The sequence below is a fragment of the Carettochelys insculpta genome, chromosome 2 (assembly GCF_033958435.1).
Source record: "Carettochelys insculpta isolate YL-2023 chromosome 2, ASM3395843v1, whole genome shotgun sequence".
Taxonomy (NCBI): domain Eukaryota; kingdom Metazoa; phylum Chordata; order Testudines; family Carettochelyidae; genus Carettochelys; species Carettochelys insculpta.
In genome coordinates, this window is record NC_134138.1 from 213,695,010 (window position 1) to 213,718,738 (window position 23,729).

Consider the following 23,729-nt stretch of genomic DNA (forward strand, 5'->3'; position numbering starts at 1 on the left):
TGTGGGTTGGGAGAGGGAGGGGTTAGATGGGAGGCTGGGGGTGCCTGGCTCAGGTGATGGGGATGGAGTAAGAGCTGGGGGCTGATGGTGCTTGGCTTTGTGGGACGGGAGGGGCTCAAGTGGCCAGCCAGCTTGTGGGACTTGCGGGGCTTGGGTGGCTGGCTCCAGCATCACAGGGCTCAGGCAGCTGGGGCTGGCTGGTGGCCCCTGCAGCGCAGGGCTTGGGCAGGCAGCTGTTAGTTTTCCTTTCAGCCTCTCTTTTCTGCATTAAATATGCTCAGTTCTTTTAGTGCTGCCTCGTCGGTCATGTTTTCTAAACCTTTATCACTTTTGTTGCTCTCCTCTGGACACACTGTCCCATTTGTCCGCATCTTAGTATGGCACTCAGAACTGGACACAAGTACTTCATCAATGCTGAGCAGAGCAGGACAGTTACCTCCTGTTTTTTACATGGTAATACATCCTAAAATGCATGTGCCTTTTCCCACAGTGCTGACTCATTCAGTTTGTGATCGTCTTTAATCTCTAGAGCCTCTTCTGCAGTACTAGGGTCTAGCCACAACCCTGGTTCTGGGGTTGTGCATTTGATTTTTCCTTTTTAAACACTGTATTTTATACCTGTATTTATTTAATTTCAGCTGATTGATTGCAGTTCTTCCATTTACCAGTCATTTGGAATTAGAGTCCTGTTCTTCAAATGCTTGGAGCCCTTCCCAACTAAATGTTGCTGACAAATTTCATAAGTATATTCTTAACTCCATCATCCAAGTTATTAATAAAAACACAGAATATTCCACTTGATAAGTCCTTCCAGAATGACAGAGAACCATTGTTAACTACTGTAGTGTCCTTCAACTTGTGCATTCATCTTACAGTAATTTCATGATTATTTATAATCTTCTTACAAGGTCTCCAAACTTTACTGAAGTCCAGCTGTATCATGTTTGTTCATTCTCCCTTCCCTTCTCCCATGCGTTGGGCTGCTTACTCTGTCAAAGAAGGAAATTGAATAGATTTGGCATGATTTGTTCTTTACAAAGTCTTGTTGGTTGTCAATTTTGTTACTGTCCTTTAGGTTTGAACAAATTTGTTAGTGTGTCTTGCGATTTACGGAAGCAGGCTAGTCTATATAATTCCCCAGGGCCGCCTCATTCCCCTTTTTTAAATATCGGTGCTGTGTTCTGTTTTCTCCAGTCCTCTGGGACTTCACCCGTCTGCCATCAGTTCTCAAAGACGATAGCTTTAGCTAGTTCCTTAAGTACTCTCAGGAGTCCCTTAATGCTGATGGGAGTTCCATCCTTCACCTGGCAGCTCAGGTTGGACTCTGAACAAAGCAGTAGGTGGGCTCGGTTCCTCAAAAGACTCAGCTTTCCTTCTTGCACTCCCACTGGGGGTGAATAAAGGCCTCTGCATGGCTTTAAATCCTTTTTGGCAGAAGGGAAGCAAGAATGGGGAGAGGTGGTGGTGACTAGGGCTGCGTCTACACTACAAGATAAATTCAAATTTCAGGGCTTTAGCTCGATATTAAAACATGACTTTCTTCACACGTAATACTGTTAACTTGATTGATTGGGGCATAATGCCGATTACAGAATATTGGTATTACAGATTGGATATAGTGTCTATTTCGAGTTTAAAATCTCGCATCAAGGCAAGTGTGGAAGCGCCGTGTCCTTAATTCGAATTTGTTAGCCTGCAGAAGTGTCCCGTATGTATCCCACAAAGCTACGCGGTGACCCTCCAAGTATGGCCGCATCATTGTGCACTGCTGTCAGGTGTTCAGGAAGAAGGTAAAAGTAAGCCTGCAAAGTCTGGATTGAATTTAAATTGGAATTGGAATTTAGCGGCCGAGCCCTCCAAATATAAAGGGTGCCCATTATGAAAAAAATCCCTTTGCCCATCGCATCACACCACATTGGTAGCCATCTTACTGCATCGGTAGCAATTATCAGTAGCCCTGTACTGCAATCATGAACACTCAGGGTAGTGATCTAACTAGCACTTTGCAGGGTTGCAAGAGAGCCCCAGCTTGGACCCACCAAGAGATTTGTGATCTCGTTGCCATTTGGGGAGACCAGTCAATGGCAAAGAGACTTTAGGTGGCCAAGAGAAATGCGGCCATCTATGATCAGATGGTACGCGAGATGGCAACTTGAGGTTACTCCTGGGACTCTGCAGTGCCAAGTGAAGGTTGAAGAACTCCGTCAGGTTTATCAAGAAGTCTGGGAAGCCAACCAGTGGTCAGGGGCAGCTCCATGGACCTGCCGCTATTATCAGCAGCTCCACATGCTTATGGTGAGTGACCCCACCACAGAGCCTAGACTGAATTACGACACTTGTGGAGGTGCTGGTATGGATTCTGGGGTGAGCAAGGAGGAGCAGCATGGCCCAGAGGAAGAGGGCAACAAAGAGGAGGAAAGGAGCAACAGCCAGGGGAAGGAGGAAGCTGTTCCAGACAGCCCAGAGCTCTTCACCATAGACCTTGAGCCAGTCCCCTCCATGGCATTCCGCCTCCATGCCAGTCACCTCCACACCGGTCCCTGAGCCCTCTGGAGCAAGCAGTTCAGGTGAGTCTTTATTCCGCATGCTAGAAGTGGGTTGGGGGTCGGTATAGCTGTCGGGTTTTGCATAGGTACAGGTTTGCTAGCTGTGCTTCTGTGCCCCTCAGAACAGAGTGTTAATGGTTCTTGGGATGGAGCACTTCTCCTTTTTGGAGATCTCCTCCAAGGCCTCATCCAGGCATTCTTATATTTTTTTTCATGAGATTCTTGGGAAGCTTGACTTGTTGCGGCTTCCACGGTAGCACACCTCACCAGGCAACCAGATAGCGATCTGGTGTCATGGCAGCACACAGCATTTTAGCAAAGTTTCCAGGCTTTTGGTCACACAGCAGGAGTAGCTGTTCTTTCTCCATATCTGTTCATTTTAGGAGGGTGATGTCGTCTTTGGCAACCTGCAGAAGCACGGGAATTCGCATCTGGTTTTAATTTTTTAACATGCTTCCTGCCCCTTTACCTTGGCCTGCAGCAGCTGGTGGGTGCTCGTTCTTCTCATTTTTCGTGACTCCACCCCCATGCCCCCGCGCCACGCTGCTGCTGGGCTCTGCTGGGTGTTTCCCCTCCCATGCCCCCTTCCCCCCAGCATTACTTTTGATTTTGCAGGGCTCCCAGGTGCCATGCAGCTGCTGGGCTCTGCTGGGCATTTCCCCTTCTGTGTCCCTTACCAAACACCATTTGTTTTCAGTTCTCAGGAATACCCCTGCACCACACGGGGGATTCCTCTGCCGTGCTTTTCCTCTCCCATGTCCCTCTACATCCAGCCTTTCTTTGGATGTTTTTTTTTTCTTTATGCTATTTTTATTGTGCATCGAAGCCACCCACACACAGCCATCCATTTGTCTGCCACAGGACACCCAACAGCTGCCCCTGCTTTGCAGACCTTCCCATTCCCATTCAGAGGACAATTGCTCATAACTTACCATGTCCACAAAGCAATGTGCTGGAGAAGTGATGGCAAGTGAGGTATTGTATTGTGAAGCGCACGCTTACTGTCCCATCCTTAATAACCCATGTGTCCTTCAAAAGTATACTTTCAGTGATAGTACACACAGAGACCCATTCATCGCACTTCAAAGCACATTGTGAATTGTATCTTAATTTTGACTTTCATTTTCCAGACCCGGTGTCCAGTGTTGCAGATAAAACCAGGAGACGCAGGAAGTGCAAACAAGATCTGATCCTGCAGCACATGCAAGACTCTCAGGCAGAGCACAAGAACCTGACAAAGGACACTGGTCGGTGGCATCACAGTGCAGCTGAGTGGCGTCAGAGTCAAGTAAACTTTAACGAGAGAAAGCTTGACCTGCAGCAGCAGCAACTGTCAAAATGTCAAAGATGAGTGAGGTCACAGCAGAGCAGGCTAAGGTCATGGCAAAGTTCCTAATGGCTGTCACTGAGCAGATAGAGCCTGTGCTCCCTGCTTCAGTTGCAGAGGGACTCCCAACCGAGCAGGGCATCAGCTGATACCCACTGGCCAGAGTCTCCTGAGAAGAGGGTGCCCAGCCCCCCGTTGTCAGGGTCCTCGCACACAGGAAGGGAGGGCAGGCTACCCTGCTGCTCCAGCCCCAAGGACCACCGCAAAAGGCTATTCAAGCACGCTTGAGAGGGCTTCTTTTCCCAGCCACTTACACTTCTCCTACCCCCAAAATAAAATCGTTCCTTTGAGCTTGGTGTGATTTCATGTCCTGCAGGAGTGGCGGGGGAGGGGACAAATCAAAATGGGCAGGTGGGGGGAGGGTTAGTGCTGCTGAAGGCACAGCTGGGCAGTGAAAGTCCCTGGTTGGCAGCAGATGCGTGGCTGAGGGAACCAGGCTGTTGGAGGGGGAGTGCCGCGGAAGGCACAGCTGGGCAGTGAAACTCCCTCGTCTGCAGCAGACGTGCAGCTGAGGGAACCAGTGGGCGGGAGGGGGGGGGGAGCGGGCGGCAGAGCACATTCTGTTTACTGCAACTTAATCCCCTCCCACCAAAAAAGAGCATTCGTTCGTTACGGCACAGTTGATTTATTGGCGTTATGGCAAAGACACACAAAGGTAGCATGTGTGGTACAGATCAGTCATAAAGCTGTTTTTTAAAGCGTCTCTTATTGCTGCAGCCTGAGCATGTCTACTGGTGGATGGCAGTGTAGATGGCTGCAAGTAAGCCCTGCCTATTGCCTCTGCTTCAGAGTTCCAGATAGATGGGAAAGTCTCCTGCCTTGTTTCACATATGTTGAGCAAAATAGCACACGCTGCAGTAACGGTCGGGACATTAGCTTCAGAAACGTACAAACGTTTCAGTAAACATCTGAACCTCACTTTGAGACATCCACAATCATTCTGCACCTGCTCAATTTGTGATTAAAGTTTTTCCTTGCTGGAGTCCAGGGTTCCTGTGTAGGTTTCATCAGATAGGGAAGTGGAAGGTAAGCAGGGTCGCCAACTAAAACAGTGGGCATCTCCACATGGCCAATCTTGATTTGCCGATCAGGGAAAAAAGTACCACGCACGAGCTTTTGGTACAGTGCCAAATTTTGGAATATGCATGCGCTGCGAACCCTCCCTGGCCAGCCAACACTGATGTCAGTAAAATGACCTTTGTGATCTACCAATCCCTGCATGCCCATGGAGAAGAACCCCTTTCAATTAATATGCTCCAACACCAGGTGGGCCAGGGTCATGATAGGGATGTGTGTGCCATCTGTTGTCCCACTGCAGTTAGGAAAGCCCTGGGCAGCAAAAACATCAACTGTGGCCTGTACATCTCCCAGGGTCACAGTCTTCCTGAGGAGATGCTGACAGATTGCATGTGCCACCTCCATCACCATGGTCCCCATTTTAGCTCTGCCCACCCCGAACTGATATGCCACTGACTTGTAACTGTCAGGGGTTGCAAACTTCCACAGTGCAATTGCCACTCGCTTTTGTACCATTAAAACTGGCCTCATTTTCGGGTTGCTGTGCTTCAGGGTGGGCACATCACAAAGTTCCATAAAGGTGGACTTATGCCTGCAAAAATACTGCACCCGCTGCTGGTCATCCCAGGACTCCAAAACAAGGTGGTCCCACCAGTGCGTCCTGGTCTCTTGAGTCCAAAAATGCCACTCCGCTGTCATCAGTGCATTCATGGCAGCCACTAGCTCTACGTTCTTGGCACAATTGCTGTTCCAAAACGCCATCCTTGGCGTCGGCATCGGTGTCGGCAGCAGCAGCAGTACCACCACTAGGATAGCCAAATGTCATTGAGCTTTGGAATTGAAATTGCGTGACAGATTGCGTGACAGCCGCTGTGGTTGCTGAAACGATCTGTGCTATGAGTTGGAGCGTTCATGGGTCCATGCTTGCTCTGGAATGCTGCAGCAGGAAATGGCACGATCTCCAGTTCTTTTTTCGTGCAGTTAGTGACGCAGTGAATTCTAGGACAGGGCTTGGAATTCTGGGACTCCAACATGAAACGCCCACAAGCAATCAGGGCTAAGGCACTATGGGATAGGTACCCACAATGCACTGCTCACGCTGTCGAACTTGCACAGGGCAATGGGGATGTGGAGATTCAACACGGAGAAAAGGTCGGTCGAATTTCAAGAAGCTCTGTGGACACTTTATTCAAATTCATAATATCGAGATTAAGTATTCAAATTTATATATATCAGTTTTATCTCCTAGTGTAGATGCAGCCCAGGTACTAGAGCAGCACATAGTTGGGAGCAGAAGGAGACAGGTAGGTGACTTCAGGTTCCTAAGGGCTAAGTGCTCACTTTGGGGAAATGGTGTTTGCAGGTGGCTTGCTCAAATGGCAGGATGGGATGCTGGGGGCAGGGTTTGTCAGAATTGAACAGGTAGCTGCCATCTGTGGGACTTGATGGAGCTGAGACCAGGATCACATACAGGGACTGGTGAAATAGGGGGGTCCTCGAGACTTGGCTGTAGAATATCTGGATAAGGAAGGAGATTAATTTTATGGGGAGTTTCCCATGATCACTATGAAATTTCTGCTGACTGTGGACATTGGTAAATCTACCTGGGTGTAGAGCTCAGTGAGTAAACCAGGGAGCTGAGGAAGCTGTGTATAGCAGTACATGCGATCTTGCAGAGGTGTGTGATCAAAATGAAACATGCCTCTGAGACTCAGTGCCAGGTGTACCATAGCACTGCCACACCAGGCCCGCTCTTGGAAGGGGTCAACAACGACCACATGGGCCCCACAAAATATTAGTCTAGCCCTGACTAAATAAATGGGTGGCTTGCAATATGTTCACCTTCAGTTTGTTTCATCAAAGGAATTCTGTACTGGACTTTCAGAGGTATATTGTGCAAAGAGGTTTATTGACATACAAATTGCTGTTATGTAAATGTAGAACTGGGATGTTTTAGGTTAGGAAACTGGCGCTGAGTCAGTTAATTTGTATGAATTCCCGAAGCGCAAATTCCACAGGCTATGTGACGTGAGGTGAAAGAGAAAGAAGGAAAAAAGAAAGCAAGAGAGTATTATGGGGCTAAAATTGGGGATTTAAATATGATCAAAACATTTACGCCATCACAAAAGAAAAGTCCAAGGAAGGAAAGTCAGAAATGGGGAAAACTGACAGAGGGAGGGAGGAAGTCAATATATTAAGTTTTGCACAGAACCTAATGTTTTTGAAAGCAAATTGATTTGTCTTGTGTCATGTGTTCATATATTAGACGAGGTTATTTTTGTGCCACCTCTGACCCTACATAGATATGCACAGACAGTACAGTTCAATGACTCTGTTGGCAGAGTAGCCTAGATATATGAATAAGTGACATACAGAACATCTCTGTGAATAACACCTTACCTTTTTCAGGTCCATATTTAAACCTTTCATCTTCGTTGATAATGTCAAACTCGTACCAAAAGTTCAGTCCCCTAGTCTTGGTGATGATGACCCTGTAAAAAAGAAACCTCGGTTCCAGGAGAAGCCTGATCGCAGACATGAACTATACAAGGCACATGAGTGGGCCCGATCTGTCATGGAGAATGATCAGGTAAACTCTTTAGGACCTGGAATATTGAGACAATGTTTTTTTTTTTCTTAAGGCTAATACACCCGGGACCAAAACTCTGACTGTGGGGACAAAAGATTTTTGAATATTTCTATCGCTTATGCTTCTTTCTGTGTCAAAGTTTCTATAAAACCTCTGTTTTGTAGAAACCTTTAAATGTAATTAACAGGAAATGTGTGGGTTTCCCGCTCTATAAATCTGAATAGAAACTTAGAAGTTAAAATGGAAATGTGAACAGTTCAGCCATGGTTGGTTGCCTTATTTTCATATTAATTTTTTTTTTGTCAGCAGTGGACTAAAAATAATTCCCACTGGATGGTGACAGCGTTAATTGTTCAGACTTCAAGCTCAGAGGAATTTTAAGAATATAAACGTTAACAGCTTTTGTATAAGGCTCATTTATGGTGGTGGATTGTTTTTGTTCCTTCAAGCTGCATTATTTATATTCTTTTTAAGAATATAAAAGTTGACAGCTTTTGTATGGGGCTCATTTATGGTGGTGAATTGTTTTTTCTTTTTCTTCAAGCTGCAGTTTAGAGAGAGCTTACAAAAAAACTGACATGTCACCCAAATTGCCAATTAAAAGGAACCAAGAGGGAACTTACAAGATTTTTCAAGACTCATGGAAGGTCCCTCAAACTTTCAGTGGCTTTCATTGTAAATAGGTAACATGCTGCAGTACAATCCAGACCAATGGGGGCTTATGTCACCTCTGCCTTCAACTTAGGTGTCATATAATGCCTTGTTGAGGTAGCTCCCACTGCGACTGCTCACAAACAACCTTCCAGCATGAAAGCCACACCTTCAGTGTCTGTGTTCAGCTCCCTCCAGCCCAGGTTATACTCAGTACCCTCTCCCAACCACCACTCCCAGATCTTTCTCCCAGAAATGTATGCCCTGTCCTGCCCCAGAACTCTCCTGGACAGTGCAAATATGTGAAGTCCATTATTCCTGTATGGGAATAACTTGTCAGCATATTACTTTAAATAGGTATGCAGACGCTTCAACTTAAACAGACAGGATGAGATAAAACAATGAAACATGTTTATTAATCACAAAAGGGTTTTCTGTGAGTAAATGTCCAACATGGATACAAAAAAATAAAGTACTTGGTAGTATCTACGTGAGAAACTAACTTAGTTGCAAAGCAAACTTGCTCATCACATGCTTCGAGCAGATTATTGACCATACTCTCAGGCCAGCATTCCTCTCCCAGAGTCCAGTGTTTTTGTCTTCTCAGGTGTGGAGAATGAGATGGACGGGGGAGAGAGGAGTGTCTTGTGGTGTTTGTCCCTCCTTTTTATAGTTTCAGTCCCCTTCCTGAAAAATCTCTCTAGCGATGACCCACAGATTCTTTGTGAAAGGCTATTCCTGCTAGGTGATTTTCATCTCTTTGAACTTCCTTTGTGTTCCCTCCTTGCTTGATGGCTGTGTTTAACACTTCAGTGGACTTTAAGCCAAGTACACATTCCTTCATTAAGTTAGTTGTGTCCTAGTGCCTGGGCTGGGTTATGGGTTTTCAAACGTGTTGTTAAACATCAGACAGAGGAATCTTCTAGCTTCATGTATGATGTTTTCAGTTTATTGTAAATATACAGGCCAACAAATTGTGCTTTCACGTGGTATCTTACAAGGCATGTTTTATACAAAGATTATTACAGTAGAGTGTCAGGTGTGAATACAGGCGTATATCTGGTCACAGTATACAATGAGTCATCTTGAAAGGTGTTACTGGGAAGTGTTATAAAACTTCTGTCACATAATTATATAATGGGATGGAGGCAGGAATATCACAGTTTAAACTGTATCCTGAGCACTAAGAAGCTGAAGTATGGAATGATTCATAATTAAGAAAATTTGGTTAAAAGGCACATACAAGATAAAATACCTTATGCAATTCCCATTTCAAAAAGCATGTGTATGTTCATGCATTTGTTAGTGTGAATTTTACAAACACATTTATGGTTAGTCTTGCATATCTCATCTCTTGCAATGGAATGGAAACAAGATATTTTTCTTTCTGTACCACAGAAAAGGACTTTTTGATTTCTCACTAAACAGTTTTTAGAAATTACCAAGTTGAGACAGTCCTATCTACATTCACTCTAGTAGTAGTAGTAATGTGTCTAGATTGGTTGGTGTGTTGAGGCTCATGAAATCTGTCATCAGAAAGCACAGTGTCCCCCATAACCAGATGGTGCTGGAACATGATTGATAAACATCATATGAATAAACTGCATCTCACCCTGGGTTATATGGACCCTCCTTGAGCTGCAGGTTGACCAGCATGGGTCCCCTCAGCATTTGTATAGTGTCCAGCCTCATAGAGGCTGTGAAAGATGATTTCCTTTGAGGAGAAAGTGACCTTAAGCCAAGCAAATCACAAGATCACTCTCTAGCTGGCCAAGATTGCTGGAAGGAAATACCTTTCTCACCATACCCACAATGACGAGGGCAGAATAAAATAAAGGTAGTTGTTATCAGGACATCTCTCATTATCAAAATGTACGCTAGTTAGCAATGTAGTGTGTGTTATCTCCTCCCAATTGTCCAAGCCCACCAACTGCCTCCTCTCCCTCTTACCATGCTTCAGTGAGGCACTAGGAGATGAAGAGTGGGGGCTAACAGAATGAGAACAGATGTTGTACATGATGGCAGAAGCCTTCCGCAGAAAACAGAGAAGCCAGGGTCTTCTGCCTACAGCCCATTTGGGCTTCTGTTGGTGAAATATTAGAAGGGCTCCCCCACAAACACTGCAGTTAGATAAAAGGAGGGGTCTGATTGCTCAATGGGGATTATAGAAGAGGTCTGCAGTGGTGGATAACTATGATCATTGGTCTATTTAATTGGGGGTGGGACTTTTTGGGGTTGAAGGCCACCGACCCACAGAAAAATCAGTCAGAGGCCATACGAAAGTGAAAAGATAGGGGAAGAAACAGAACAAAACCTACACTGATGTGGCCCAGAGGAAAAAGCCTTCCCTTATTCCCCTGGGATAGTAGATTTTGTGGGCTTCCCTACTCTCTGGGGTGGGGCCAGAAATGAGGAGTTGTGTGTGTGGGAAGAGACTGCCTGGAAGTGGGCTGGGGGCTTGGGGTGTCTGAGCAGGAGGGGGTTCCAGAGTGGGCTAGGGATGTGGGAGGAGGGTTAACCTTTACGTTAACAAGCAGCTGCCAGGGTCTCTGCTGCAGCTACCCCAGGCAGGCGAAGGGCTTCTGCCTTTCCCCCTTCTGCCTGGCCACCCAGTGGGGAGTGCAGAATTAGCTCTAGCACTTGGGGTGCTGCTGACTGCTCCCACCTAATCTGTATGAGGGCTCCTCACTTGTCTACATGCAGGACGAGGAGTCAGAAGTGAGTGGAGGAGGGGGTGAGGTGGGGCTACCTCGCCCTATGGCCTGGATTCAGTGGAACTCCCTCAGAGGTCCAGATCAAAGTGTTGGGGTGGGGGAAGGTGTCGGTTCCCCACCCTAACTTAACTAAATCCTGTTATTTGAGAAATTGTCGTAATTGGATGACTCCACCCCTTCCTCCCCATTTCAGCACCAGCACAACCTAGTAAGCTTGAGTTGGCTCTACCGAGTGCTGTACATCATGAAAAAACATCCCATTTCTTATTCCTTCTCCTAATGCTTCCCATCTCATCCAATAAGGGAATAAAACTAGATGTAGTGCACTCTTTTCTATAAGATGTATTAGACACAGGCCATCTGATTCTTGAATTAATAAAGGAGAGTATTGGGCACAGTGTGTTCTTCAGGGGAGAGGACTATTGAAAACACTCCTAACACAGTAACCTCCTAAAACTAACCCCATGCTACCTCAATTCTGTACTTTTAAATCAGTGCTTCTCAATCTTTCAGTACTACTCTCTCCTCTTCATGAGTCTGATTTGTCTCGTGTACATCGTTTCACCTCACTTAAACTATTTGCTTACAAAATCAGACAAAAATACAAAGCTGTCACAGCTCATCATTACTGAGCACTTGTTCTTCTTCGAGTGGTCCGTGTGAGTGCTCCACAGTAGGTGTCGAGCACGCCCTGGCACCACAGATTGGAGATTTCCAAGCGGTATCTCGTCGGATCACACATGCGCTGAAGCGTGCTGGTCCTTCATGCGCTTTCCGTCACGTGCGCGATCTGGTCCACACCAGTTCATCTCAGCCGCCAGCAGCTGCAGACAGACTTTGCTTCGGCTCCAACGCCTAGAAAGATAAAACCGTTATTTGTTACTCTTTGCTAGTTCCCTTTTCAAAACTTTTCTCTTAAAACTGTTCTTAAAACCTTTACTGTACATAGTTTAAAAAAAAAAAAAAAAAAAGGGGGAGAAGAGGAGGGGAAGAGAGAGGGAAGAGCAGCCGAATCTGCCACCTGCTTATCTCTACAATAGACTGTTGTTGAACCTTATCTATGGGCTAGTACCTGTTTGTTTGTTGTTCTAGTACCTGTTAAGTACCCTCGTTGAAGTTACACGTCTTTATGTAGTTTAACAAGGAAGATGTCTCCGGTGGGCTTCAAAAAGTGTGAGTCATGCTGTGAAGCTATGCCTGCCTTGGACAGCCATAGCAAATGTATTCGTTGTCTGGGCAAGATCCTTGTCCCGCAAAAATATCCTCACTGCTCTAAACTGATGGCTAGAGTAAGGAAGGACAGGGAAATGAGGCTAAAAATGATTTTATCTGACAAGGCCCTTCAGCCTGAGCCTACTGAGATATCCCATACGGAAGGGCCCTCGGTGCCGCACAAGCAGAAGGCAACGTCTTTGACCTCCTCAGCTCATAAGAGGAAGAAGATATCCCCTACTCTATCTTTGCCTGTACAACCTACGAGCAGGACGAGTGAGGCACAGAACCAGGAAATGCTTGCTACTAATGGCAATGCAAAAACTGGAGATCAGAAGACAGTACCTGGGGCTCAGACTTTAAAAGATGCGGCACTGAAGATCCCACAGGTGCCTAAGCGACAGGCACCAGAGACTGCAGCACCGAAACGCCCAGCACTGAGAGCATCGGAACCGGGCACATCGGCACGGGGTCTGACGGTGCTGGAGATCTCCATTTGTGCAGAGCTGCAGGCAGGGGCACCGAGTGTGGCACTGCCAGCACCGATACCCGCACCAAGATCTCAGCACCAGATGTAACACCCGTATCGGCACCGACTCATCAATCTCATGAACCAAGAAAGGCAAGGTCTAAGACTTGACAAGGAAGTCCATCGCCGGACCTCCTCATTGGACCTCTCTCTCCCAGCTCCTCCTGAAATGTACATGCCAGAATGGCCGTTAACACCACCATCACCTTTCCTGAGACTACCATCTCCACTCCTTCGGCCACCATCTCCCTGGCTTAGGCATCCTTCACCTGTTGCCTTGCATGAGCTACATAGATATCCTTACAGAACCTCTCCACCTATGTCCACGTCATCCAGGAGATCACACTCCTCTCATCACCACAGATATAGACAACGCTCATGCTCTAGATCCTTATCACCAGGACCATGCCCTTGCTACTACATTTGTCCATATCATTGTGAAGACTATCATCGGCACCAAAGCTACTCAAGATCAAGGAATAGATCCCCGCACTCATGTTCATCATACAGACAGTTCTCACCCCCTCCTACTAAGGGGGGGGCATGTCTCCCCAGCAAGAGTAGGTCCAGAGTCAGTTATCGACACCCCCCCCCCCGAACCTTTAGGGGAATGGGCACAGGTGGTGTCCAAGGAACAGATAGAAGCATATCAGACAGATGCCTCCTCATCCTCTCCAGATGAGGCGGTCGTCCCAGGAGATGTATCTCCTCCAGATGACCTTAAACAGTTTCAGGACCTGTTCAGAAGGGTGGCGCAGTCCCAGGATATACAAGTGGCAGAGGTACAGGAGAAGCAGCAAAAGCTCCTCAAGAATCTGAGACCTCGCATGTCATTCATCCAAGATTGCCATCCCACTAGACAAGGCCATCATGGAGGCTGCCACAAACATCTGGCAGACCCCAGCTTCAATTCCACTGACCAACAAACGGGTGGACAAAAGTATTTTGTCCCATCGAGGGGAATGGAGTGTTTGTTTAACCACCCCCAACCAAACTCCCTCATGGTGGAGTCCTCTTAACAGAGATCGAAGACACCACGATACAAATCCATGGTGTCTGACAAGGACACAGAGAGACTGGACTTATTTGGGTGGAAGGTATATTCATCCTCCACCCTACTGTTACGCATGGCCAACTATGCTGCTCACCTCTCCAACCATAATTTCGACAACTACACAAGGTACATTGAACTCATGGACTTTCTCCCGGATGACAAGAAGCCTGTTTTAAAGGTGATAGTTCAGGAAGGATACGCGGCCTCGCATACAGGAGTCCAAATTGCACTAGACGTGGCAGACACAGCAGCACGCTCCATGCCATCGCAATGGTCATGCAGCAAGTGTCTTGGCTCCAGACATCCGGCATTCCTAAGGATCTACAGACAAAAGTTGAAACCTTCCCTTTGATAGGGCAGAGCTGTTTGCCGAATCAACAGACTCGGTCCTCCACTCCAGCAAGGACTCAAGAACTATGCTTAGAACGCTGGGCATGTACACCCCTCTTTACAGGAGGAAGAGATTCTACCTATACCAGCGGCATTATACCTGTCAATCTCAGCACCTCCCCCATACCAGCGAGGCTATGATTAAGGGTGCCAACAACAACAAAGGCCACCTACACGACGTCCCCAGCAAGGCTGTACCCCTACATCACAGACAGCCAGGCAGCAAGTTTGACTGCTATGATGAGGACTGCGATGCCACAGCCATCGTTCAGTGCCAGTGACAACGTCAACCTCTGTTCCACCATTGCCTCAGACCATTCTACTGTCAGTGGAAAAGTATCACTACGGAGAAATGGGTACTAGAGATTATTGCTGCAGGATACGCCATCCTATTCCCTTCCATACCTCCACCAAACCCCACCCCCATCCAGTCCCTCTTCAGGGACCCCTCTCATGAGATTCTGTTGAAACAAGAGGTAGATCACCTCATCTCTATAGGAGCGGTAGAGAGAGTCCCGGACGAGTTTCAGGGGAAAGGTTTTTATTCCCAATACTTCCTCATGGAAAAGAAAACAGGAGGCTGGAGACCAATCCTAGACTTATGGGCTCTCAATCAGTACCTCTGCAAACAGCGTTTCAAGATGACCACAGTTACCTCCATAGTCACAGCACTGGATGATGGGGACTGGTTTTCAGCCCTCGACTTACAAGGCGTGTAATTTTCACATAACCATCTACCCTGCACACAGGTGCTTTCTCTGCTTAACTGTGTGTACGGAACATTTCCAGTACAGAGTCTTGCTCTTTGGCCTGTCCTTAGCACCCAGGGTCTTTACAAAGACAATCTCTGTATTGTCTGCTTACCTGCGTCGACAAGACGTATTCATCGTCCCATGTCTGGATGACTGCCTCTTGAAAGGTGCCTCACAGGCAGACATGTTACACACGATAGACATTACTATGAACACATTCCTCTGGCTGGGCCTAGTCATCAGCTTCCAAAAATCAATGACAGAACCCACGCAGGACATAGAATTCATAGGAGTGCGCCTAGACGCCATTACAGCGAGAGTGTATCTGCCTACTGTACGTTTTCATGCTATCCAGTCTCTCATACAGGTGCTGATGTACAGCCCCACAGTATGAGTATTAACTTGCTTGCAGCTCTTGGGACACATGGCTGCCATCACATCTGTGATGCGGAATGCCAGATTGCATCTTCACTGCCTCCAGCACTGGTTGGCGACTGTGTACGTGCCAACAATACATGCCACTCACGGAAAGGTGTCGACCCCAGGAGAGATGCACAAGTTTCTGACGTGGTGGATGGACCCCAAGAATTTGCTGTCAGGGGTACCCTTTCACCAATCGCAAACCGTGGTTTTTCTCACGACAGATGCTTCCCACATAGGCTGGGGGGGCACGCATGGGAAACAGGTCAGCGCAAGGGCGGTGGTCCCATACAGAGTTGGCAATGCACATAAACATACTGGAGCTACGAGCAGTGTTCAATCAGTGCAAGCACTTCCACCAATACCTATGACACAAGGTAGTTGGGGTCAATACTGACAACATTTCCACAATATGTTATAATACTTGTCAGGGTGGGGCAAGATACCACGCATTATGCGCAGAGGCAGTCTGCCTGTGGAACTGGTGCATTGCAAACAACATAACCTTAAGAGCCTCATACTTACCAGGTGTCAGCAATGCAAAGGCAGATCAGCTGAGCAGGCATTTCGCTTTCACACGCGAATGGGAGATCCACGCCAATCTGCTCCGCAGTATATTTGACACATGGGGTTTCCCTCAGATAGACTTGTTTGTAACCTACATCAACAAGAAATGCCCTCAATACTGCTCCAGAGCAGGCATTGGCCCGGGCTCATTAGGGGATGCCTTCCTACTATCATGCTGTATGCATTCCCTCCTACTGTACTTATCCACAAGGTCCTGGAGAAGGGAAGGAGCACACTTGATACTTATAGCCCCAGCGTGGGACCGCCAGCACTGGTTTCTTCTGCTGCAATGCATGTCGTGCTGCCCACCACTCCCACTCCCAATTGTACTGGACCACCTCACACAGAACCGGGGAATCTTGAGACACCCTCAGCCTCGAATGCTATGCCTCAAGGCGTGGCTAATCCCTGGCTCAGTGCCCTAGAGGGAGTATGTTCCGAAAGGGTGAAAGAGGTCTTAGAATGCAGTCGATAGGCCTCTACCAGGAAAACTTACGTGTACAAGTGGAAGTGCTTTACTTACTCATGTTTGCCCAAACAATTGACCCCCTGAAGGTTCTGGTTCCCACAATTTTGGATTATCTACTGGACCTAGAACAAGGGGGACTCTCTCTATTATCACTAAAGGTCCACCTTGCAGCTATATCGGCATTCCGGCACACAGTGGAAGGGTCAACTGTCTTTGCCCATCCCATTACGACACGGTTCCTGAAGGGCCTTGTGAACTTATACCCCCCGTGGAAGCCATTATCACCTTCATGGAATTTAGATCTAGTCCTTGACACACTGTCTAGACCACCCTTCGAATCTCTAGCCACCATTTCCCTCCGCCTACTTACCATAAAAATGACCTTTCTTCTTGCGATCGCATCTGCTTGCAGGGTGAGCGAGCTGGCGGTGGTAATGGTGGTTCCACCCAATACAACCTTCTCCAAAGAAACGGTGATACTACGCCTACACCCAGCATTCTTTCCAAAGATTTCTTCAGAGTGCCGTATCAACAAGCTGATAACTCTACCATCCTCTACCCAAGACTGCGCACCTCAACTAGGGAAGTTCAGCTTCATTCACTCGATGTGAGAAGGGCACTGGCCTTTTATATAGACAGAACACACACCCTTCCATATGATGAATAGACTCTTGGTGTCTCTTGCACCCAGATCAAAAGGGGAAGGGCTATCATCACAAAGAATCTCAAATAACATTGTATCCTGTATAAAGATGTGCTATGTGTTACGTAAGACCCCTCTGATAGTTCCACCCACGGGTCACTCCACCAGAGCAATGGCAGCTTCAACAGCCTTCTTTAAAGGAGTCTCCCTGAAGGACATTTGCTTGCAGAGCAGCGACATGGTCGTTCTATGACACCTTCGCCAGACACTACGCGATTCATCGGGTGTTGGAAGAGGACACACACCTATCGACAGCAGTCCTTTCAGGGGCAAGCTGCACATTATCTGGTACCCATCCCCATATTTTCTGGGGTCACTGCTGGGTAGTCACCTACTGTGGAACCTATGGGGACCACTTGAGGAAGAAAGAGAAGTTACTCACTTGTGTAGTAAAGACGGTTCTTCGAGATGTGTCCCCGTGGGTGCTGCACTACCCACCCGTTCCTCCCCTCTTCGAAGTTCTGTTTTACATTTTTCAGGAGCACCCAAGGCGGTTGGTCGAGGAACTGGCGTGGACCGGATCGCGCATGTGGCCGAAAGCGCACGAAAGACCGGCACGCTTCGGCACATGTGCGATCCGACGAGATACAGCTTGGAAATCTCCGATCTGCGGCGCTTGGGCGAGCCCAGCACCTACTGTGGAGCACCCACGGGGACACATCTCGAAGAACCGTCATTACTACACAAGTGAGTAACTTCTATTTTCTCATTTTTGCCATATAATTGTACAATAAATCAAATGTTGTACTTACTTTTTGTGTATAGCGTTTAAAGCAGTACAAACATGGAGTTGTGTGAAATTTTAATTTGTACTGACTTTGGTCATGCTTTGAATGTAACCAGAATACACACCGCAATCCAGCTACTTGATGCAAGTATTCTCAGAGATGGAAGTAGTGTGTGTTAATACTAAAAACCAGCTAAAGCAATACATATTGGAGCAGAATTTGTGTAGTGATGCTGTTGAAGAGAAGTAGCTGAGTAAATCTTGCAGCATCTTTAACAGATGCAGTTCCTACTGCAGGTTGGAATTCTTTCTGCTCTGTAACTTAAATGTAACATTCTATCTTTCACGTCAATGCTGTTTGACTATGCAGAGGTTAAAAGGTAAATGGGCAAACTCATTAATTTTAATCCTGTGACTAACGTGGAGTAAAGAGGGTGATGTTCTGAGAGACTCTCTCTTCATTGTTATCAGTACCAGTGCATGTTTTTGGAAAATACTTTCAACTTCTGGGTGTCCTGCAGTCTTTTTTTGTTTTGTTTTGGTTTGTTTTTTCTTTGTTTGTTGATGAGCTTTCAGACTTGAAATACATCAGAGAGACTCCTCTCCTTCTTTTTTTTAAATATCAATCTGCAAGTTTTATCCTCCACTCTCAAGTTGTGCATAATCTTTTACATTTTCATTTCCTTTGAACTTACTACTCACTGTTTTGCTAGTTGTTTGTACTAGGCTCTGTTTGTTCTGTATGTTAAACAATTGGACATTGTTTTAATTTTTGCTCAGGGTTCTACCACACAAACACAGAAGAAAACAATATTTTGGGGGAGAGGGGAAAGGGGACATTTCCAAATAGTGTGAATGTACCCCCACAGAAGAAGGTACAGGTTGAGTCTCTCTAGTCCAGCACACTCTGGGCTGGCAACATCCATGGTCGGTATGATTTTAGTTAGGCAAATGTCCATTTACCATGGGTGTGGCCAAGTTTTCTGTAGTCCCATAAAGTTTGCTTACAGCCACCAGTCCTGGCTCTGTCTTTTGTGCTGTTATTTAGCTCCAATTTACACTAAACATATTCTAAGAGCCTAGTGAGCAGTGGAAACATTGGTAATGTTCCTAGTCTGTATTGACCACCTGTGGTCTGGTGACTTCTCTACTTAGACACTGGTCAGGTCCCAAGAATGCTGAACCAGTGAGGTTCAACCTATCGTAGTAAAAACTCGTTTGAATTTCATTAATGGGCACTTTAACTTGGCTGTTGCTTGCCTTTAGGAGAAAGGTCAGAAGCTGATGAGAATTATGCTAGAGCTTGAAAGACAAGGCTTAGAAGCTATGGAGGATATCCTCAGCAGTACAGAGGTTCTGGATCCCGCTGAAGTAGTAGACCTTTTCTACGACTGTGTTGATACAGAAATTAAGTTCTTCAAGTGAAGTAAGCAAATGCTTTTATGCTTCAATATGGAAACAAAGTTATCAGAAAAGCATTTCATCTGCATATATATATATATATATATATTTATTTTTATATATATTATATATATATATATAATATATACAAATAAATAAATGAGATGTATAAATGCAAGACTTAGTCTGATTCTTGTCACGCTGATAGAACTTCAGTTTCTTTAGCAGTTTTACTTCTGGTTTGCACCACTTTAAATGATTGTAGAGTCAGGCCTCCATTATCTTTATTTCCCTTTTGATACCTCTGAACAGATTGTTTTCCTTATGCAGTGTTATAGCCTCTCTTACTTTTCCATTTGATTGTTGCTCTGTGTGGACTTTAAACCACTGTTGTCTCATTTCAGCCAGAGTGGACACCATTAGCCTTTCCGCAGGAAGAGTGTATAGTTCTTCGAGCCATGAAAGAGAGTCTCCACGGCTGAATTTGCTGGAGGACAAAAACAAACAAAAAACCTTCTGTCTTTCTAGAAAAATGTTCCTCAGTAGCAGTATCGAGTTAACCAAATTGCTTTCCTTTGTCCAATCATGTGGTGGTCCTGTTCTGTGTTTAGTGAGAGGAGAGAGTCACTGATTGGTCCGTGTGTGCATGCCAGCTAATGTAGTGCAGAATGTTTCATTGTTTGGGCAACAAAAAATTAAAACAAGGAATAACTTCAAGCCAGATCATCTACTAAAGCAAAAACATGGTTTTGCGTTTTTTGGGGTTTTTTTGTTTTTTTTAATTTCCCCTTCTACAGCTTCAAAACTAGGTAGCAAAGTTCCAGTGCTTAGAATTTCACTGGGTACATGTTTACTTACCACATCACATTAGAAACGGCAGAGGTTTTAAAAACCAAAACAGCAGCGAACTTGACAGTCTGAAATAGAGATGAGGTCTCTCCTGAGCTTGCTTGTGTCACTGTTGCCTGCAATGGAGCCTTCCTGACAGATGCCAGTACAAATGAGCAGAGTCATGCCTTTGGGGCTCAGTGCTGCCCTCACCTATTCTTGCCTTGGAAAAGCAACTAATGCATGTGTGGTGCCTGGTAGGGAAAAATAAAACAAGCCCCTAAGATTCATAATACTGTGCATTGCTGGCAGAATCAAACTGTGCGCCTACTATGTTATATGCTCAAGGCAGCATTGATAGACCCATCAATGCAATGACAACGGTGGGTACACATCTACACTTTCTGGAAATTCAGCTCATTCAGGGTCGATCTTTTGGGGTTTGATTGAGTGTGCCTAGTGGGGGATGCACTAAATCAAACCATTAGGGCTCGACAGTCAACCCTGGTACTCCTCATTCTTTTGAGGTGTAAAGGAGGTCAATGGGAGGCTCTTTCATCGACCTCCTGCTGAGAGGACAACCCGAAAAATTGATCTAGGATTAGTCGATTCAAGTTACGCAATTGGACTTGCATATATGAGATCAACTTTTTGGCCTGGTGTAGACCTGCCCTCAGAACACTTTTTGGTTCACTGGGCACTGAAAATAAAATCGGGCTGTATTCTGGCTGTGGGACTGTATTGTCAAAGGAAACATTCTGAAATTTCCAAATGGTGTGTGCTCTTTACACCCTTAATAAACTTCCAGGTATCTAGTACAAGGAAAATAAAGTGATTGTGACTGAGCTGTTACTTATCTTTGCCAGGTGCAAATTCAGAGAAGGTAGGATCTGAAATGTTACTCCTTTACAGTCTGGATAAGTAGCATTAGGAAGGCAGAGAAGAGGACACAAATGGTTTATTTGTAGGTTTTTCATCAGCACCCCATCTTGCCCTCTCAGTACATGTGGCTGTAGTGATTATCTGCGTTCCGAAGCTCCCCTTTAAGAAGGTAATCTCTAGTGCAAAGGGTGAGGGATGAGCCAAGAGAACAACCTTAATTTATGACACCAGGGGCAATGTAGATCAGGTGGACATGAGGTGTTAATTTCCACCCACTGAAATGTTGCAGAGTCATGGAGGCGGGGGGAGTTTTCTTTTGGAAGTAAGTTGGTGATTGAGACAGGAAGTTCCACTGAGGAGCTGAAGCATCAGTTTCACTTTTGACACCATCAGCCTGTTTGGGGCTGCATCCAAGCCGTACCAAATACTTAAAACTCAGCTCAAAATCAAACACATAATTTAAGCATGTTTTTTAACTCATGTTTCATCTGCCACTTCCAGCTGTAAAGCCATTCAGCAGACTCATTACAGCGAGATGTTTTTGAAATTGTATTGTACAACACCCTTTCCTTCAGTGAAATACATCCAGGGGTCAAACTGATTTTCTGATTATTGCTCATCTTTAATTTTCTTCATTATTCCATTCTGGTTTTTATGTCTTTTTTTAATTTACCTTCCTTCTGTTAGAATTCCAACTTGCTTGAAATGGATGCAAGACAGAGCAATCCACACCTTTTCTAGGGGAGACCTATAGTCCATGCCCTTGACTTTGCAGGTGACATTTCCTGTCTCTTAGCTGCCACTCCAGCCATAAGACAGTAACCCGTGTACAAAGCACCCAGGTAACCTTGGTAACTGTTCAGAGGTGAGCCACTTCGTACTATGATCTTTTACCATTTCATAGTGCCTGAGCTGCACTATAACAGGATTTATATAGATGTTTTTGTAAGTCTCAATATACTGTTGTACTTTGAATCATCAGCCAAAGCAATAGTTTGCATATTCAAAAATCTGCATCTCTAATTTTAGGTGCCAAAGGGGCAAGTGTTCAGCTGAATATATAATATAAATAGATGTGCTGCCAAAGCAGAGTAAATGGAATGCACACATAAGCAAGTAGTGACAGATGGAACTTGAAAATTTGCTTGGAAGATTCTGAAATAAAATAAACATGACAAGAACTTTCTTTAGTGCACAGTCTCGAAATGTTGCCTTGTGAGTTAGTATCATGCATTTCATATATTCAGTAGGGATTCTAAAACTACACAACATGCTTCAGAGACAAGAAAACCCCCAAACCATGGAATACCAGGAGCTGAGTAGACAGGTATCAGAGGGGTAGCACAGTTAGTCTGTATCTTCAAAAACTGCAAGAAGTCCTGTAGCACCTTTTAGAGTAACACATTTTGGAGCATAAGCTTTTGTGGGCAAAGACCTGCTTCATCAGATCCATGATCGGGGAACCCCCACCCATGCAGCTGATAAAGTGGGTCTTTGCCCATGAAAGCTTATGTTCTAAAATGTGTTAGATTAAAAGGTGCCACAGGACTTCTTGTTGTTTGAACAGACAGGCTTTGTCTGTTAGGGAAATATAGGCAGGCAGTGCTTATTGTGCCTTTTTGCAACAATGTGTTGGATTCTTTTACATGTAACTAATTTGGTTAGTGTGATCATGTTCGATGTTGTCTAGGCATCTGTGACTGCAATGCTGTGGTAAATAAGTCAAGTATAGACTCTTGCAAATAGAGTGTACGCTGAATCGCTGAAACTGGAAGTGGAACAAATAGGCTGCACCCAGGTGTCTAACTTTAAAAAATACATTCTCAATCTTGCTTCCATAAGTGGACTTTATGTACTCAGCCATGGTTGTTAAAACAAAAGACAAACTCAAGGCTCCCTAACCTGAGATTGCATTCAGCTCCTTTCGGGGTGTAGGACAGGAGGCCAGCACTAAAAGCACACACGTGAGACGAAAGTACTAATGTATGAGAAGAATAAAGTTCTGAGCCTGTTACTCACTCACCATGGACAGAAGGTCTATGCTGCCTCTGAGTCCTCTTGACTTCACTGGGGCTTGAAGTGAGTCTTGCATGAAACCACTGTTGGGATGGGGCCTTAAAGGGTTTATCCCATAGCCTGGGGCAGAGGATCCCAGTACCTGAGTCAAATGATTTGTACTTGTGCTCTGTGCTAAAGGCAGCTATGTAGATGTGGCACAAGCTTGAGTTTAGGCTCTGAAGCCAATGGGGATGTCCCCCCTGCCTCACAAACTTAAGACCCTGAGCAACTATGTAGCTGCTTTTAGTAGCATAGTGCAAGACAGTCAGTTAGCCCAGGCTCAGGATGCACTCAGCTGCAGACTGCCAAACTTGCTGCATGGATGTACCTCCATTGTCTGCAATTCCCATTAGCCCTTGTACTAACCCTGCCCTGAATGATGCTGACAAGCATTAAGAGAAATACAATATGTTTTAAAGTACCTTTGCTGATTTCCTATATTTTAATAAGTTTAACACTTGCAGGATAAAGACATACTAAACTTCAAAGCCACAAGCACAGGTGGCACAGGAATATTGTTTCACATTCAGGCTGAATTAACGCCTAGGGGTCATAGCAGATCATAAGCTAAATATGAGTCAACCCTGTAATACTTTTGCCAAAAAAAAACGTGATTCTGGGATGTAGGAACAAGAGTGTTGTAAGCAAAGACAAGAAGTAATTCTGTTCTACTCTGCACCAGTTAAGCCTCACCTGGAGCACTATGTTCAGCACCACAGTGCAGGAAAGATGTGAACAAATTGCTCCAGAAAACGAGCAACAAAAATTATTAAAGGTCTAGAAAAATGTGACCTATGAAGGAATATTGAAAAAAATTGTTTGTTTAGAAAAG

At 45.5% G+C, this 23,729-nt stretch overlaps 1 protein-coding gene across 2 annotated transcripts in view; it reads left to right on the forward strand.

Annotated features, from left to right (window-relative positions):
* SCRN1 (secernin 1) overlaps positions 1 to 21,888 on the forward strand; it is a 74,094-nt gene extending 52,206 nt beyond the window's left edge. Inside the window, exons 7-9 of one of the 2 annotated variants that reach the window (XM_074984558.1) lie at positions 7,360 to 7,540; positions 18,995 to 19,154; positions 19,534 to 21,888. In XM_074984558.1, the coding sequence (XP_074840659.1) occupies positions 7,360 to 7,540; positions 18,995 to 19,153 (340 nt within the window). In that variant the 3' untranslated portion in view covers position 19,154; positions 19,534 to 21,888. The remainder of the gene's footprint in view (positions 1 to 7,359; positions 7,541 to 18,994; positions 19,155 to 19,533) is intronic. The other variant, XM_074984559.1, reaches the window with a different exon arrangement.
* The last annotated feature ends 1,841 nt before the right edge of the window (positions 21,889 to 23,729 follow it).